This window comes from Pholis gunnellus, assembly GCF_910591455.1.
Source record: "Pholis gunnellus genome assembly, chromosome: 12".
Taxonomy (NCBI): Eukaryota; Metazoa; Chordata; class Actinopteri; order Perciformes; family Pholidae; genus Pholis; species Pholis gunnellus.
Genome location: NC_136539.1, coordinates 12948187 through 12967062, shown reverse-complemented (window position 1 = coordinate 12967062; position 18876 = coordinate 12948187). Strand labels below are relative to the sequence as shown.

Below are 18876 nucleotides of genomic sequence, written 5' to 3'. Positions count from 1 at the left end.
GGGTTTGTTCAAAGTCACGAGACAGTACTTTGTTCTCCAGCAGCAGAATATGTTGCTGACATTTCTGTGTGACATTAACTTGTGGTTAACTGAGGGGTCCACACCTCCTGTTAGCCTCAGTGACTTCTGTCCTTATCTTAGCAGTGCTACACGGGGAAGGCCAAGGGGTCAAACATACCTCTCGCCCTGCTCCCTTGGCTGTAGTGACATCTACTGGACTACTAACCCAGAGTACGAGCGTGAACCTCAGGGGGGAGAGTGAACCTCTGTCACGGTGACAAGTCGTCGAAAAGACACAAAACAAAAGGTTTCAAGTATAATTCTAACTTGTCTTACGTTGAGTCGGTTTAGTATGAAATATCAATCTCAGAAAGCAGACATTTGACAACAGCCACAGATGATGACAGAAAACAATTCAGGAAAAATGAAAGGAAATTCAAGTGTAACAGAAGGTTTATATTGATGTTATATTGACATATTTATACAGAAGATTTTGAAGTGAAAACAAACCTAAACAGTGTTTAGTACATAATATAAAGATGCTGTTTTAATGGGGGTAAAGCATTAATCTCCTGAAGAGGACAACGTGTCCGAAATCTAATCAAATATGCCACCATAATTCACTGTTCAGTGTGCATTTAAATTGACAATTCAACAGTCGGGGAGGAAGGGGTTCAGAGATAAAATAAAAAACACACAATAACGTGGAAGAGGAAAATGCAACATAAAGTTAAAGAAAATAGTATCAACAAAAAGACAAACATTTTACATTTACCGACGATGAATACAAAGGACAGTTTCTTGCGAAGTATACAAAACAAATGCATACAAAAAGGATTAACAACAACATGAAGTGATGAGAATAGTGCCGTTAAAAAGAGTACCGCTTTCAGTAATGCACTACGTTTGTCCGATGGAGCAAGATACTGATGAGAATTCTGCAAAGCCGTTTCTATAACATGAACTCGTCCTCACCGTAACAACCGACACGGTAGAATTCAACGAGCACCGGTAACACGGCGACAGCTTAATTCACCTTTTGGTCCGTCATCAAATACCAGTTCTTCACAACATCACCACCAACGGCCCGAGACGCTACAGAGGTGATTTACTCTAATTATAGAACACAGTCACAAGTCACCCTGAGTTTGTAGTCAAATTTGGCATTTACCTCCAAAAAACTAAAAATGGCTTTTCTTCTAAATATTACAATGTTTTTTTTTTTGCCCCCTCCAAAAAGGTTTTTACAAAAACACATTTAAATTACATATAACGGAGCCATTTGAAATATTTTTGACTTTTAATATCACAAATGTGTTGTCTATGTCAAGCCTAAATATAAATAGCGGTTCAGTAAAATATTTAATAAGCAAATAATGTGCATCATATCAACAGTATATGTTCAAAAGGAATTACAATACAAAATTTTGATTGTTTTTGCCAATTTGCAAGAAGAGGACACAGAAATAAGAATATGCATAATAATAATAATAAAAAAAAAAACATAACATGAATACATCTGCATGGACATTAAGCAATAACATTACTTAAAATTAGCTCTGTTGTGAGATTACATCTTTGCTTAAAGGATGGAACAATCATAAGAATATACCATGAAAAAAAAAAGAAATTGCTCAACTTACCAATATTTTTTTGTGAAAAACACATTAACACAAAATAAGTAGGTTCAAAACAAAATGGCATCCTACATTTCCAACAACACGATATTGTACAAAATAAGGCATTTCCTTGTGTGTTTACTGCAATGTCTTTTCTTTTTTTTCCACCTTTATCTTCTTTTCGTCTCCACCACTAGTTCTTCCTCAGTGAAAACTGAGTACGGACATGACCGGACTATTACTGTGTTAAAATATATACTGAATATATATTTAGAATTTTTGTTTTTCTTCAAAACTCGAATAAAAATGCAGGTAGGAGTATACAGTATGAGAAAAGGTTGTCGAAGTTCATAAGTGGAGTGTAAATCACTCCATGACTTCGCTGGCCGCTACGGTGGTGACGAGCTGGAGCCCGATCTCGGCGTTGGCCAGGATGTCCTGGGCGGCGCTGGAACCCTGCTGGATGTTGGTGAGGATGAGGGTGGTGCCGCCCGCCGTGGTGATGATACTGTCTGAGGACCCCGCGGATTCCATCGAGGCCACCGCAGCGCCGCCGGAGTTCACGCCTTTTTTGTTCTGATGAGTTTTAATGTGCTTCGCCAGGTGGTCGCTCCGCATGAAACGCTTTGAACATTCCAGGCAGACAAACTTCTTCTCTCCTGCCAGAGAGGAAATAAAGAGTTTGAAAGATGAAGAGTTTGATGCTGAATACATTTGGAGGGAGAGTCAAACATGGCTATCTATCTGGAGGATGTGTTTCATAGGTGAGGAGGCACGTTTAAGAGGGTGGCACCCAAGTTCAATTTGGTTGTCTGATGAATAAAATAATAAAAAGGCAGAAATGTCACTGAAGTCTAAATATCTTTACTGCGATATTAGTGAATTCCAACCTATAACTGACAAATACATTTATGACAAATTAATACTATATGGTTGATTACAATTATCACCAATTAGAAACCTAGAACTATTGAATACTTGTTAAGTGGGTTGTATGAGGTACTTCTCCACAGAGTATTACTTACAGGAGATCCAGTTTGGAGAAACAGACACAAGCAGCAAAGCCACTTAAAAAACGGCCATCTACTGTGGGTAATACACTGAGTATGGATAAGTACTTCATACACTTCAACAAAAATCAGAACTATCCTTTTGATATCTGAGCATTGAAGCTGACATTGTAATGAAACGCTACTATAGGCCGTACTGTCAGAGGCCTCCGTCAGCCGATTAGACGGCGAGGGTTTGTAAATTGGTCGTATCTCCTTTAAAAGTCTCTTCTGGGAGTAAATGTCATCAGATAATGTAGATCATCATGTTGTGCTGGTTTATTTCACTGGATGTCTCATAGGCTACTACTTCCTATAGTTCACCCGATGACGCCGGATGGCGACTGCAGGGAAAGATTTCATAACACGGCAGATTAGGTGAGCTGATTGAAGATTGTTCAGATTCAAAAGGAGAATGAAAAGCTAAACGGCTCACTGCGAGTATCTCTTGAAACCTTTTTGTTATTTAATCTGAAGTTAACAGATCCTGCAAATTAAACCTGTTTAAACCCCATTCTGAAGTAGAAATCTGTCAAATCTGGTTGTTCTTTTTATTTTTTCACAATGGCCTTAAATCCTCACCTGACATTTTACCTGTAAATCTAAAGGGGCACAAACGCTGTTATTTCTTACGTGACTCACACTTAGCGGGGCACAGATTAACACACTTTACTGGTGTTTTCCTAATGCGCGAACACAGAGGGAGCAAAAGAAGAAATTGCACCTGTGTGTGTTCTCCTGTGTCTCTGCAGCTCGTCGCTGCGTGTGAACCTCTTCCCACAGAACATCCAGCTGCAAACAAAAGGTCGCTCCCCTGAATGCCAGCGCAGGTGTGCTCGCAGGTGTGACGTCTTTCCGTATACTTTCCCACAGCCAGCAATGTGGCAGATGTGCTGCTTCTTCTTCCCCGTGCTGGACCCTCTGAGGAGCACAGGTATGGGCAGTTAGGGTACCCGATACGTTTATTGCCAATGCAGCGCTGTAGAGAGTACGAGGTTAGGCTTACTCACCTCCCACCGGACTCTTTACAGTTGGGGCAAGTACACGCCACTCTGCGCAGCCTCTTGCCCTCCTGACCCAGCTGGTCCTCGTCATCCACCAGCCTGACGCGGAGGTGGGACAGGTCGCTTGTGTTCAGGGTGGAGTCGGTGCTCAGCTGCCAGTCTCCGGAGTCCGGCTCTTCTTTTATCCGAATGTCTGGAATTAATGTGGAGGTCAATATCAAGCTGAGGTAAACTTATCAAGAAGCCTTCAGAGAGAGAGACAGATACTCCATCATTCTGTGTGAATGACAAGTACAACTTAGTGATACGATAATGACTTCAATGACAGAAAATGTATCAATGACAATTTTGATAGTTCAATTAACACACCGTGTGGATTTTTAGCCCACAGGGGGCAGAAAATGGAAGGAAGGACTTTGCTACAATCAATAACTTCATCACAATGTTTTACATACAAACTAAACAAAAAGCGCTTTATAAGATACAAACAATGTATTTTGTTGAATGTAAAAAAAAAATATATATATATATATTTATAAAGAAAACTGCATTTGTTTGGATGAATTTTCAACGATAATTGATTTCTCTCAATTTTGAATAAATAGTATAAATGTTTAGACTAGAATAGACCATTTTCACAACACATCCATTCACACTTCATTTCATCATTAATGTTAACAATGTGTTTAATTATGACACCACATAGAAAAATGTAATCTTCATAGAGAAACCCTTTTCTCCAAGAATCAGGACGCTGTAATAATATATATGAGACCACCGTACAAGAAGGCCGCAATCCTTATGAAAACATCCACTTCCGAGTTGAAATCATTAACCCTACCAGAGCCAACCTTCCACCAACCTTGTTCATCAGCAATAAACTTAATCAACATATTCTGCAAAGAAGGCACAAATACTAGCCAATCAGAGGTAGAGTAAGGCAACAAAAATCAACCAAACTACCATAAATAACAGGACGCGCAATGGACTCTACAGTAGATTGAGAGTGAATTAATAAAAAGAGCTACTGTACCTCCAAAGTTGTCTGTGTCTCCTTCGTGTTGGGCCATTGTGTTGACTGTCACCGTCTGCAGGTTGGGAATCTGTCCCGTGCTGATGCTGACTGGACTGGAACCCAGTGATAGCGTCTGGACTGGAGCCAGGGTTATCTGCTGGGGTGGTGTGGTTGGCAGCTGCAGGTTCTGCAGGTTCTGCACTCCCTGCACCTGAAAGGTCTGCCATTGTATCTGACCCGACGGCGTGACCGTCTGTGCTTGGATGATGAATGTTCCCGGGTTGATCAGCTGCACGTTTTGCAGGTTCTGCCCGGACTGGACCACCTGACCGTTGGTGGTCTGAATAGGTACCTGCTGCAGCTGGATGATGGACTGAGCGGAGGACACCTGGATGCTCTGCTCCTGGTTCTGTTGGATGAAGCCCTCCTGGAGACCAGAACTCGAGTCGGCTTGCTCTGTACCCACTGATGACAACGACGTGTCTTGTGTCAGCAGGCCCGATTCGTTTGTTTGAATTTGTAGCTGAGAGGAAGACGTTGGCACATATATCTCGTGATTTGCATTTGAGCCGTCTACTGGTAGTGTCTGTGAAAGGTGATTATCTGTCTTCGCCAGACTCTCCGAGCCATCAACGGGCTGACTCGTCATAATTAGCTGGCCATCGGCAGTGATCCCTGTTGCTATAGTCTGAGCACCAGAGAGGCCAAGGGAGTCCAAGTCCACACTGTTAATAGGAACAAAGGTAATGTTCCCAGGCAAACCCACAGGCACATTAGTAACAACCTGACCCTGGTTGTTGAAGGTGGAGCTGCCAAGAGAAACCCCCTGGAGCTGCTGGACATTAGCAGTCTGTGATATGAGGTTCTGGTTGCTATTAAGGATGTTTGCAGTTGATGTTATGCTACCGTCAGGCAAGATGTGAATCTGCCCTGTGGCATTCTGAGACAGAGTCGCTCCTTCCATGCCGGAAGTGGAGAAGCTCAGCTGTCCGTCTGCTGTTTGAATCTGAGGAATTACTTGGTACTGAATGTTAGGCACTGAATTGGCAGAGGAGACGTCGGTTCCCGACGTCACAAAGATCGGCTGACTCTGTAAGTTCTGGAGAGGAAGAACGTACTGTCCGTTCGATGTTAATATTCCGTGATTTTGGATTTGTATCAATCCGGATTCATCTTTTGCTGCTGTTGCGGGGGTTAACACCTCCCATTTGTCTGTTCCAGTAAGCTGAATAGATGCATCTGATGTCTGAGAAAATAAATGATTGACATAAAAAAAAGACATTAGGCACTTGTTGTTAGTTAAATATCTTGCAAAGCGCTTGCTCAGCAGTCTAGTTATAACCTGATTGTCAAAATGTACAGGAAATATATTTGAGACTTTGTACACAGCGCAATATTTTAAAGAAAATAGGGTGCAAGCACGTTGGGGCAGAGGGCAAAATGAGCTAAATTCTATGAGCTGCATAGGAAAGAAATGTAAGTTAAGTTAGACATGTATGTTCCTGTCCTTAGTAACTGGTGAGCTACGAATGTGATATCACCTTAGTTTTGTACGTTTAACTCAAGAGTGTTAACCCTGAAGTCTGTCTGGTAACTCATACTTTAGACAATTAACCTCCGCAAATGGGCAAACGCACGTGAGCTTGCGTCGACTGTATCAAACGAGAGCCGTGTGAACACAGCCAGAAGGAAACCTCACAGTTTTCTTATATGTTATGCTTTGTTATGCTATCACAGTTGTAATGAAGTGTTGATTTACTATAAATACAATCTTCATTGATGTTGCAGCTGCTTTAATGTGAAAACATTGAACTAGTGCTCTTGGCTTCATGTCTTTTGTCAGATTGATCACAATCAATCGCATTAATAAGCACAAATACAAAACCACATTTAACAACAGACACAGTCAAACTACATGTTGACCTACATTCATTCATTTATCTATAGTTGAACTTCACTTCATTCCCTGATGCACTTGTGGTTAGAGATGGAAGAAAATATCGAAAACATTGAGTATTGCGATATTGTGTTTTGTGATACTGTGAGCAAATAGACATCCCGCTCTTCTGATTGCATTACAAAGTAAACTATTACTCATATTCTATCCATGTGGTGTGTTCTTTATACTACGACAGTGTTTTCCTAAAGTTTGATTTTAAAATATTGATTACAGTATCACAATATCATATCATTTCATGATATGTATTATATCGCTAGACGCTTGCCAATACACAGCCCTGCTTGTGGTTGATGTTGCTGTTTTAACTGAGGGCAATAACAAACAAGCATGAAGCAATAGAGTGAATTTCCAGATGCATAGAATATAGAAGGTCTAGCTACGTAGTACTACCAAAGATAACTGCAATTGCATTCAATACGTCATATACATGTAGTCACATGACCAGAAGGATATGGATGCCCTTACTGAGTCTGTTTTAGTAGTTAATGGTAAAAACATTTGAAGTTGAAGCAATGAGACATCCACCTAAATGTCAAAATGTGTAAAAGTGTCAGCTTGACTACTCTCCAACCACCAATTCTGCTCAGCTGTGACTGACGACTTGACTGCTGTAGCTGTGTCTGATCTAGCAGAGGGGCTGACTTACCACATCAGCTACAGCACCTCTGTCCACCTCTGACGACGGTGACCCAACCTTAGTGCAGGTGGTTGCTAGCAGGTCGAGGGGTGATGGCTGAGTGTCCTTCCCACAATAGGCAAATTTAAAAAAGGAAGAAAGTGGGTGTCCATTAGTCTGGGCCACATAGAAATTATAACTCATTGCCAAAGAGCAAAGACTGAAGTTAGGAGGCTGAGGGACTTTCTTTCCAGGCAGCACCTATGATGATAGCACCCAGCTAATGTTGATATCTTACAGGAGTTGACAGCCTGTCACTTGAATCCAAGCTGAGGAAGCGGGATATGTAAACTGCCTGAGAAGTACAAATGAGGGCACAATACCCCACTCCAAGTTTGAAATGTGTGAACTTCGGTAAGCACGACTTAACGCCGTATAGCCTAATGAGTCCTAATCCCATGAGTGAAACCTTTACGTTACCTGATTGCCCCTGCATTGCTCCTGCAGCAGAAAGACGCCTTGACTGCTGTCCCCGTCAAAGGCAGCCATATCTTCTGGTTTCATCGGCTGCTCTGGGGCTGTGTAGTAAAACGCATTTAGCTAAGAGTGGGAACAGCCGAAGCTAACGTTAGCTAAACAAGCTTAATACTCACATAACTAGAGGACAAGCAAATACATGTAACGTCATAACGTCAGTAGACTGGCAAACAATACAATCACAACTACCGCTACCAACTGTACCACAGAAAATAAATAAAATAGCAACGTAGCAATAATGAGTTTGACTAGTAATGTGTCCTAAACAAGCTAACACGGCTAGCTTAGCTAACGAGCGCAGCGTTAGCTGCTACTGCTAACTTAGCCGGCGATGATTAGCAATATCACCAACCAGCATCCCTGCTAGCCTGCTAGCTAATTTAGCCAGAGGATGCCTGTGGTAGCTTGTTAGCTTGGAGAAGAATAAGATATATATTACATACCAGTCATTCCGTGACTTGTCGTGAAACGGAGAGTCCTGATAGTCACAAGGCACCGGACATTATCAGCAAATACAATTGATTGTTTACGCGTAGAAATAGGTGATAACTGTCAGATTTTTTTCTATTTTGATTGACGGGCGGTAGGTAACACAAAGGGTGGGGCCTCCAGTGTTGACTGGGAGTGTCTGCGTCACATACAGGAAATCCCGCCGTCCTTCACAAAGGTGATTGGTTATTCGTTTTGCACACCATGGTATTATTTGTCAGTCGACATGTCAATCATCCTTTGTTGGATTCTTTTCCTGTTTATTATGCATGTTCAGTTTTACAGTACTGATGTTGATGGTAGTGAGGATTTGAAGTTTCATTGTTTACTTTCAGTTACATTGTTACCAGTGAATCAAACCTGTTCAGTGAGACGGCTGCTATTATACACTTTGCCTGTAACTATAGCATATATATACAGTATATGCTGTATATATATATATATATATATATATTAACACCACTGGCCTGATTAGGCGTTGTGGCTGGTGTGATAACACAAGGTGGAACAAGGTACTCTAAATTCCAGGCAGATTCTTAATTTCAGATATAATGCACCAATCCAATTTGTTTTTTCTCCATACCGATACAGATAGAGATCTAGTGCTCTCTCATTTCCAAATGTAAAATCTGTACACCTCACTGCGTAGTGCTTATTATCTCCACTAGGAGGGTTATGTGATCGGTGAATGAGTGTGCACCTCTGTGTCTGTCCACGGCTAATCTCACACTCTACTGCAGCAAACTGCATACATTTTTTGGGGGTGACCACTTATGGCAGCATTCTCAAGGCCTCTCGTGCTTGCAGTGACTCACACTTTCTCACAACACATTTCATTGCCTGTTTTATACTGCCTGATACTGCCTGTTCATATATTGCCATTAACTGCCTGCCGACTTGTCACCCACCACTCTTAACCGGCCCCTGGTCGGTAAGGGCCGCTAGATAACACATATGAGTGCATCGCCGACCCCCAGCCACTGCTCTACGCCCAGAGACACATTGGTTTAAAATAGTTTGCTCACTTTCATTGCTTTGGACGATGTGTTTGGCTAACAGCTAACAGTACTACCAGTACACACGCTGATGCCACTCAGCCCTGCTACACAGGCAGACAGCTTGGTGAGTTTAATTTTTGTTTTTGGCAGGATTGCCTGTATCCTTCGCAGCTTGTTTGGAGTTTGAATGAAGAGTCAGCTCATTGCTATGACCGACCAGTATGGCTTTGAAATCTGAGCTGGTGGCCTGCTGGGAGTGAAATTTAACTGATGGAGGAAACACTGAATTTTACAATTATTCTGACAAAGAAACTGTATTTAATGATGATGGTTCAAATAAAGGCAGATTAGTTCAGTATCCATGTATCCTTATTTTTAAGTTCACAAAACAGATTTATATTTAAGACACTGCTAGAAATCCTGTCTCTTTGATGAATCTGAATGATGCTATTCAACATGGCAGGTTTGCTCGCATGTGTTTCTGCAAACTATTAGTGGCACTTTCTTTCCTGTGATTAAGAAAGTGGTCAGCCATTGAGTTTTAAGATGTGTGTTGATTACTGGGACAAAAAGGAACACAGTCGAGACACAATCTGAGTTTGTATTCGACGTGATTCTTTCCCCTCCATCTGATTGTGCACAACATTGTGAAAGTGCATTGAAATGAGAGCCTGCATGCTATTGTACATGCTCTGTGATGCTATCAGGACCCCACTTCTGAGTATTATTTGTGGTGTGTCAGTTCCTCACAGTGCGCGACCGCAGTGAGGCTATTTCTCTCAACCTTCAATTCAAACTTGGCCCATTACAGCCAGACTACAAAAGCACTTTCCGTGCACTCAGGAGCTCACGGCAGTGAATGGTGGATATTTCCAATCACTCTACTGTCAATCCAAGTGTCAGGTAAACACAGGCCAATGGAAACAGCTTTAGAAAAACCTTGCAGCTGTGTCTGTCTTACTCCAGGAGTCCTTGGAAACGTATCAACAATTTCTACAAAGACCTCCAAGTTAAAGGGAAAAGTCAAATATCCCAAAAACAGTTCAAATGCAACCCCCTGGTGGATGCAGTGGCCTACACGAGACACATCTGCCATGGTGTTTGTCTTCAGACCTGTGAGTGTTGTCACCAGCTCCGGCTGCAAACAAAGGAAATGAGATCGTATTGACGGACCTTGTATTCACTTCGTGAGAGGAATCTGTGAAGTCTGTGGAGCAATTACCCAGTGGGAGCTTCAGCACATCTATAAGGATTCGGTGTGATAGATATAACTGTAAATAGGGGCATCAATGACCTTCTCACTGCACAGACCCAGCTTTTAAGTATTGTTAAGGGGAAAATTTGATGATATATCATTTTTTAACAAATCTTAACAGAATAAATGGATTAGAAATAGTAATGAAAACTTTATTTTTCAAAGCAAAAGCCACTTCTCACTTTATTCTGGGGGTGAACATTGTTGTTGAGGCACAGAGCAGAATGGGAAGGATAAGAGGAGTACCAGAGTGAGCCCACAATGGCTCTGAGTGTTTCATATTAACATATTGACAGTTGTTTTCATGAAGGCCAGTCCAAGAGAGAGTGACCCCACGGAGAGAAACTGCCCTGCTGGAGGCACCTTGTGGGACACTGTAAATGGGAGCTGGGAGAGAGAATTGAATCTGGTGCAGCACAGAAGTGTGGATGGAATATCAAACCTCTGTCTCTGGAACTGAGAATATAACTGTTACATACGTACAAATAAGAGTTGCATGAAAGGTACAGACGTAACATGAATGCATATAGTATCAGAAATTCATGTCAACTTTCTTGACATGTACAAGACATTTTATTCCAGTTTTCAGTCGCTCTCGTGACAAAAAAGCAAAACAAAGACAATAAGGTTGAACAAAGATAAGCAAACAAATACAGTTTTTATGTACAGGTAAGAGGAGTAGAAATAGAAACGGCAATTAGACAACAAGCACAAAGTATCTATATATGGAATAATTGTTGGGGTGTGAACAGGGATTGAGGTTTGATTGGTAATGTATATTACAAGCATTCAAGTGCAAAGATCACTGAAGTAATATGGTATATAATAAATTTCTCCATGTACAGATGAGGATTATGTGTGTCTGTTGAAAAGCGGATTTACACTCAGTCGCCACTTACTAACACCTATTATATTATATTATAGTCTAATGTAATCTAATAGAACAGTTTTGCCATACAGTCTACTTTTATGAAGCCTATAGTGTTGTTGGACTGCATTATACTTTGGACTGTATTATATTGACCTCAGTAATGACATCATTGTACATGACCTCAGTAATAAACATACTTGAATTTACATATTCAAAAAAATTCTGTAGTTCAGACACATGCAATAAGAATTGCAGATGCAAACAAAGACTGCATTTGTCAACCTGATTATGATTTAAACACTTCATTCTGGAACTCCCCTGGGCTGTTAATGGTGTTCCTTTCTCTCAACATTATACTGGCAAGGTTTTATCACTCTGACGCAGAGAGCAATAAATCAAAGCACCAAGTTGAATCACGGTAGTAGAACTCGATTGTTGCAGTAACTTTCATAAATGAACATGAAGTGTTATATTTGTAAAATCCTGATTCTACATTTATGTCATGTTTCTTCTGTGTAGTATATAGTGCATGCGACAGACAGAGAAGTCACACAATAGCAGTAATTACAACATGGCAACACTTTTATTATCATCCAAAATAGAGATAATTCCTGTCTGTAATAATATGATGCAATGCGTTAACAATGACCATTGCATTTCCCCACACAATCCCTTGTGCATCGTAGCTGCTTTAAAAAATGGCGTAGTTATTTATATGTGTATTTGTTGTGTGTCAAACATTCCTTTTTTAAAAGTTCTTCAAACATCTTTGGTGTGCATGTGATTTACAACAGCAGGCCGCAGTCTGTTTTCCTGGGTGTGTGTTTGAAAGCGAGCTTTCCACTCTTAGCCTTCTTGGTTTGATGCCACTGTGGTTTGCCTCTGGGCAGAGTGGCACCGCTTGATTGATGGTGCTGACAGAACATTCGTGTCAACAGAGATTCTATCATATTTCTGGACTTGTTTTTAATTAGATGTACTTAGAGGTTAAACCAGTTAGACTTCTTTAACAATCCACCTACGACGTCTGATAATGGTTATATTAGGTGCTAATGTTTGCATGTATGCTTTAAAATGTGCTTAATTGTGTCAGGACACAAGGACACCCAGTGAGTTTATAATTCATAATACTATTATTCTATTATTAGAATTCTTGCCTCTTTGTTTTGGTGTTTTGTTCCTATTCTACATCTGCATGATTCTAAATAGCCTTATTACTCGCTCTGAGAATATTTATTGTCACTTTATGAAAAACAAAATACTCCACGACCCAGACCACTGGCAACAACTCGTCAATCTCCGAGCCTCAAAACTACAGCAGATGAGTATGTGGGGTTTAGGTTGGCCAACACCACCACCACCACCACCTCGAGAGGAATGCAAGGCCCCCATTGTGTTCTCCAGAGGATCGGTATGGTTTCACTTAGAAAAAAGTGAGCCGAAAACAGCCTGTTGTTGCACAGAGGACAGTATATGAGCGCTGTTAATGTTGGTCTGCTGCATGAAATATCTTTAAGTGATTAAAATCAGTGGTTAATGCTAAAGCAACCAGGCAAAGTAAGCTTAATGTTATTTTATACACATGTTGTCATCCTTCTTTCGTTCCATCCAACCACAATAAACACTATCCTGTATTTTGCCACTGATCTCAAACCTCAAAGACTATAATCCACCTTATTTCCATGACAAACACTGTGCTTTGTAGTGCTAGCACAGGCTCGGCTCCTTTCCAAAACTTGGATATGCAATACTATCTCCGTAAAATGACCATTTTTATTCAATCTTTTTGTTCCCATCAAAAGGCCATTTTGTTCTCTGCAGTCTTAATGGTTACAAGATATTCACCAAAGCACTGCTGATCTACAGCTCTTTGTTCGGACTCCCACGGAGAATACAATCTTACTTTGGAGCATTGCGGCTGCAGCCATACAATTCCATCAGCATAAACGCTTCACAAACACTTACACACAAAGTATAGAGGCGAGAAAAACACTACTTCAGACAACAGGAATCGTTTTCTGGTTGTGGATTGTGTCAACCTCTATTTTCATACAATACAGAATATCACAAGATGTGGACTTTTTTTTATAAAAAATGGTTTGAATATTTGTTCATATTTAATTATATTTATTTGTAGGTGTGTATTTGCCTTCAATGTTCAGGGACAGGAAAAATAAACTGTAAACATAACAAAGATGCTATAATAGAGGTTTGCAAGAAAGTACTGTAGGGACTGTGAAAGAGAGGACTCACATATATTCATCATCATTCATCATAAATTAAATGAAAATTGTAAATGAAAGGTTAACTCAATCACTTTACAAATAATCATTTAAACTGACCAGCTCTTTTGGCCGAAACACCTGCATCCTGCATGTGCCCTTCTAAAATCAGCATTACTTAACAGATTTAATTATAATTGTCCCCTCTCTGCTACAGTCAATGTCAGCTGTGTCTTTTAATTCTCTAATCAGTGGTCGGCAGGACCACTATCACCATCCCCATGCAGCTTCCCACTCAATACAGACATCCCAAAACACACACAGACTGGTTTTGTCAAATGTTTTATTGAGTGTAGACATCTGGGCTACTGTAAAACATGCATTATCTGCAGAAGGGGGAGAAGAGCAGGTGGCATTGTCCCCGCTGTCAGCTGTGTCAGTGCTGGCACCCGTGATGGAGATTAATGAGGTATCTGGAGAGTAATATGCTCCTTCAAATGCTGCAACAATTTGGAGTGGGGGCCGATCCTGATCTTAAATAGCAAAGCTGTCAGAGTTTACTGAACCTGTGCTTTGGAGCAGAGGGGGATTTGATCCTAATGTGAGAGTGTGGCAGTGGGTATCAGGCCAACAAAGGGTAAGAAGAACAAGATAGTTATGTAAACAAACAGATTCTTGTGTCACTTTTTCTTTGGTGCATTTGGGGTGTTAAACTTGAAAAAGATGATGTCTCCATCTTCAACAACATAGTTTCTGCCCTGTTGTCTGTATTTCCCTGCTGCCTGTAACAGAGGAAAGAAAAAAAAAACGAATTAACAATAGAGCACATAATAACAGTGTGCATTGTAAATAAATAATAGTGGAAAAAGAATAGTTTTCTGTCTCTCTCTCTCTCTCTCTCTCTCTCACACACACACACACACACACACACACACACACACACACACACACACACACACACACACACACACACACACGCATCCATGTTTTGCTCAAGGGGCGCCTGAATTCCCAATGACAGAATCCTCTGTTCTGTTCCTTGCAGTTTCATGTGTACAAGCACAACATGTTAATAAGCCTTTGATTACAGCAGTATCAAACTTCTCAAGGAAACAAAAATAAGTTCTAACATTTCTTTTGTATACAGTAAGTGTTTGTTCTCCTTCCCGGCAAACTCAAAAATAATTGACTTGAAGTGCTAATACGGACAGGTTTATGCATTCTGGTTCTGCACAGCGCACAATTAATTAGAAGAATCAATGTCCCTTTAAAGGCTCAGGAGACCATTTAATCCAAGCTCAATACCACCAGAAACACTGGATGGAGAGGGAGACAGGGAAAAAAATCAATGGCTATTTGTGATTCCTGAGTATGTATTAAACCAGACACGTCTAACTGGTTCATTTGCACTTGAAAGCAGCCATCTGGAGCAGCAAGCTTGGCTTAAGCAGATATGATTACTAATAATGTGATATCCCCATACACTGGCCGTATTCAGACAGCCTATTCCCACAACTGGCATTAAATAGAACAGACATTAATGCCACAGTCAGAAACGCTCAATGTTCTCATGAGGCCCAAAAAGGGATTAGTAAGGGAGCATGCAGTAAGGACCTAACACTCAGATCTCAACCTCGGATAACAATGGTGGAACTCCCCAGGGACCCACACGCTTCACCCTCTGTTTGCAGCTTATGATGGGTGTGGACAATACACTGCCGCTGCATTAAAATCTAAAAAAGGCTTGAATAGTAAAGAGATTTAAATGTTTTCATAGTGCTTCCTTTCCACACTGGTCCCCGCAGGTCCCTGTGTCACCATAATTACATTAGTTGAGTCTGTAAGTGGGCACATGGAGTTGATGGTGGTGATAGTGGGATTGTAATAGCATGGCTTGCAGCTGCTTCTCACAAATGTCACACATAGCAAGGTTTAAGTCACTATACTGCTTTAATTTAATCAACTTAGAATTTAATTTTTTAAACAGAAATTAAGGCATGAAAAAGAGCATCTTTGATTTGAAAGGCATCCTAGAGCGTTGATTAACGGATTATTAACTCTGTACCTTCAATTACCAAATTACAGTTTGCCGATATGAAACTACACTATATAAAAACAACACTTGTAGCGGGAAGGAATAGCATTTTGCAAAGTAGCTGATGCAGCACATGAACAACCCACACCCCAGTTAAAAAGTCAAAAACAAACACTGGCCATCATAAAAATAAGATACGGAAATCATATTTATGCGCTAGCCATGCACGAAACAGTCCTTATTTGGGGAATTTCACACTTTATTTAACTTGCTGCTTTATATCACTGTCACATGCTTACAGTGGCTTGGGGATTTGGAAACAGAGAGCTCTGAGCTAACAGCACACTCTATAGATCTGATAAATGCCTGGTGAGGAGACGAAGTGCTACCTCCGAGCAACTGTGCTGAGCCACGACCAAGAGCTGCCATCAGCCAGTTAAGACACATTGTGATAAAGATATGCACAGCTGGAGCAGAATGGCAGTGTTTAGAGCCAGAATCAGTTGGCTTGTCAGGAGTGGTGCTGGAGTGTGTGCAGTAATTTCTTCCCCTGAGTAAAGGTGAAGAGCGGTTTGCAGTCGGGGCTGTGTGGTGACTGTCAGCTCCACTGATCACAGGAGACTTCCCCTCATCTCTGCTGGCACCCTGACTGCTCACCTTGACAGCATTCTCACTGCCTTCCTCTTTAAAATCCTGGAATTTCATTACTTCCGCCATAATGAAGCCCTTCTCAAAGTCTGTGTGGATCTTCCCTGCAGCCTGTGGAGCCTTAGTTCCTTTCTGTCACGAGGAAGGAAAAGAGAGGACAAATGAATTGTTTTGGAGAAGATGGATTGCAGCATGCGAGCGACATGGTGTTTGATAGGGTGATAGCGTCGTGAGCATCACTCGGGGGTGTTTTCAGTCAGGGGTATTCTTGCCTCAGCCCTGATTTCTGGATAGCTTTCCACTCGGCTGTGCCCTGCTAGGGCAGCCTGGACACCGATAAGGACCCAGCACTGCTATCAATGCCTTCTGATTCCCATTCCGTGGTGGTATTGATTTCTGTCCAAGCAATCTCGCCTCATTGTGGGTCGCTGCTCGGCTCTCTGGACATGACAGCAAGAAGACCCAGTGTTGCAGTGAGAGGCCAGGGTGGTATAGGCCTCACTGCACTATAGGCCTTACTATTTTGGCACAGCAGAGTTTGGTCATTCAAATTCATTTCAAACCTTCAATAATATTTCACTGTTCGAGATGCAGGGCGTGTATGAAGCTGTTTATGATGTCTCTAAATTGACTTAATGATTATATCCTCAAAATATATATTTAGAGCTGCGCCTAAAGTTATTTCAAATGCCAATTTACAAAAGACAACGTAACAATTTAATAGTATATATATTCTTTGTACCTTGCATCCTCTTTTAAACTCAAAGACACAACTGGTGACTGATAAAATGTGCAATTTATATGCACTGAAATAATGCGGGACGGAAATGACAAATGACCCAAATAAGTGACGTGGCTGCTGTGTATCATTATGACTCCTGCCTGTCGACCTGCTCGCTTTCTCTCTCTGCTCTGCAGCTCTGTGCTCAGGAACTGTTGAGCAGTTTTAATTATGTATATATAATCAGGTTGGGGTCAACATATTTCATGCCAAAAGAATGATGCGTATTTAATGACTCTAATACATTACGATCTCTTTGCAATCTCGTTGACGGAGTGCTTGTGAGTTTAACTACCATTAATCAGCATCAAGGTTTGTCTATCTGGAGAAAAATAGATTAAGGGAGGGATTTTTTTCATACGGAGCATAACAAGAGATCCACATTGTCCTAGTTAAGAGCTATGCAGAGCAGGCTGATAGATAATGGTCACCTCGAGGCTGCCTAATAAAGCATGTTAAAGGACTTAGGAACACGACATTACTGAGTGGAGTTTTTACAATGCAAGATGTATTGGCTTAATATAGTTACCCACTGATGCTTACCTGACTAAATGCCCCTCACACACAATCAAGGCTGGCTGTAATCAGTTATGTCCATGAGGACAACAGTGTTTTTGAAGATGCCTTTGAAGTGTTTCAGGACTTTTTTTGTATATAGTGAGGACATCAGTCATGCTGAGATGAGTGTGCGCCTTAACCCGGTGATGTCATCTGACTGAAATGTAATGTGAGCTCACCTTCCCCTCTGGCCTGTACTTGTCTGAGAAGCCATCATGAAAATATTTAACAACAGGTCCTGTTTATAAACTTGTGTGGACATGTTTTATACCATTTGTAAGATTACATTTGATATTTACATCAAATATAAATAACAGAATTATGCTATTTGAAGATCACGGTTCCTTACATGGAAATGTGATATTCATGTGAAGTATAGCACTAAAATAATTATCTGATCCAGTCATTGGCAAAAGAATACAAACAATTTGCTGCATGGAAATACAATTTGCATTTCTGATCAAAATGGGAATATGTGTCTTAAGTATCAGCATGAGGCGTCCTGTTGGCAGGCGATCGAAGGCTCATTCTGTATAATGAAAGCAACATACTGTGTTCCTATCTGACCAGGAGGGGTTTGTTGCACGCTATCCCCCCTTTCCTAACTTCCTGTTTCTCTCCTTTGTAAACAAACTAATAAAAGGAACACCCTGAAATAATCTTTAAAAAAAGAATACTCAGTTTGGGTTACTGAGTCTGTATTTTCTTACATCGCAACATAACACAAGAAATATCAGATGCTGTGATGAATTCCTGTATTATTAATGCATATTGTGACTTTAAACCTGAAACAGTTTGGAGTCATTTAAGGGCACATTTGGCAACATAGAGAATCTGTTTTCACATGTTGACGTTCCAACACCACAAGACTGGAGATATCATCCTATAAGATAACCAGTTAAGCTGTAAATGCAGTTTAACACACGTCAAAGAGATTCATACGGGAAAAAAACTTTTTGACTGGTGCTTTGTTTTTGTGAGAAATCCATGGATCTATAGTTGGTGTTCAGCTCATATTCCAGCTAGTGTTGTCCTGCTGCATTCCTGGATTCCTATAATTATCAATTACATTGAACATTTCAACATGTTAGCGGTGGATAATTAATTATCTAATGCCATCCTAATGCCATTTATTTCAGATGGACCTAAATTCACAACTTAACAAAAAAAAAAAAAAATATATATACATATATATATATATATAGTTAAATAACGTCTT

At 40.7% G+C, this 18876-nt stretch overlaps 2 protein-coding genes across 3 annotated transcripts in view; both read right to left on the bottom strand.

Annotated features, from left to right (window-relative positions):
• Positions 1 to 1178: 1178 nt before the first annotated feature.
• Positions 1179 to 8383, bottom strand: sp3a (sp3a transcription factor). 2 transcript variants are annotated; one of them, XM_079169984.1, is made up of 7 exons: positions 8244 to 8383; positions 7744 to 7841; positions 7294 to 7389; positions 4706 to 5933; positions 3679 to 3865; positions 3393 to 3589; positions 1179 to 2278 (listed from the first exon to the last, which is right to left on the bottom strand). In XM_079169984.1, the coding sequence occupies exons 1-7, from the start codon at positions 8248 to 8250 to the stop codon at positions 1986 to 1988; spliced, it is 2106 nt and encodes a 701-aa protein (XP_079026110.1). In that variant the 5' UTR covers positions 8251 to 8383; the 3' UTR covers positions 1179 to 1985. The 2 variants fall into 2 exon arrangements, with proteins under 2 accessions (XP_079026110.1, XP_079026111.1); XM_079169985.1 differs by having other exon boundaries at positions 7294 to 7380.
• Positions 8384 to 13992: 5609 nt separating this feature from the next.
• LOC306703859 (obg-like ATPase 1) overlaps positions 13993 to 18876 on the bottom strand; it is a 39287-nt gene continuing 34403 nt past the window's right edge. The window contains exons 10-11 of the mRNA XM_079169990.1: positions 16328 to 16450; positions 13993 to 14417 (exon numbers count right to left, since the gene is read on the bottom strand). Of these exons, the coding sequence (XP_079026116.1) occupies positions 14316 to 14417; positions 16328 to 16450 (225 nt within the window). The 3' untranslated portion in view covers positions 13993 to 14315. The remainder of the gene's footprint in view (positions 14418 to 16327; positions 16451 to 18876) is intronic.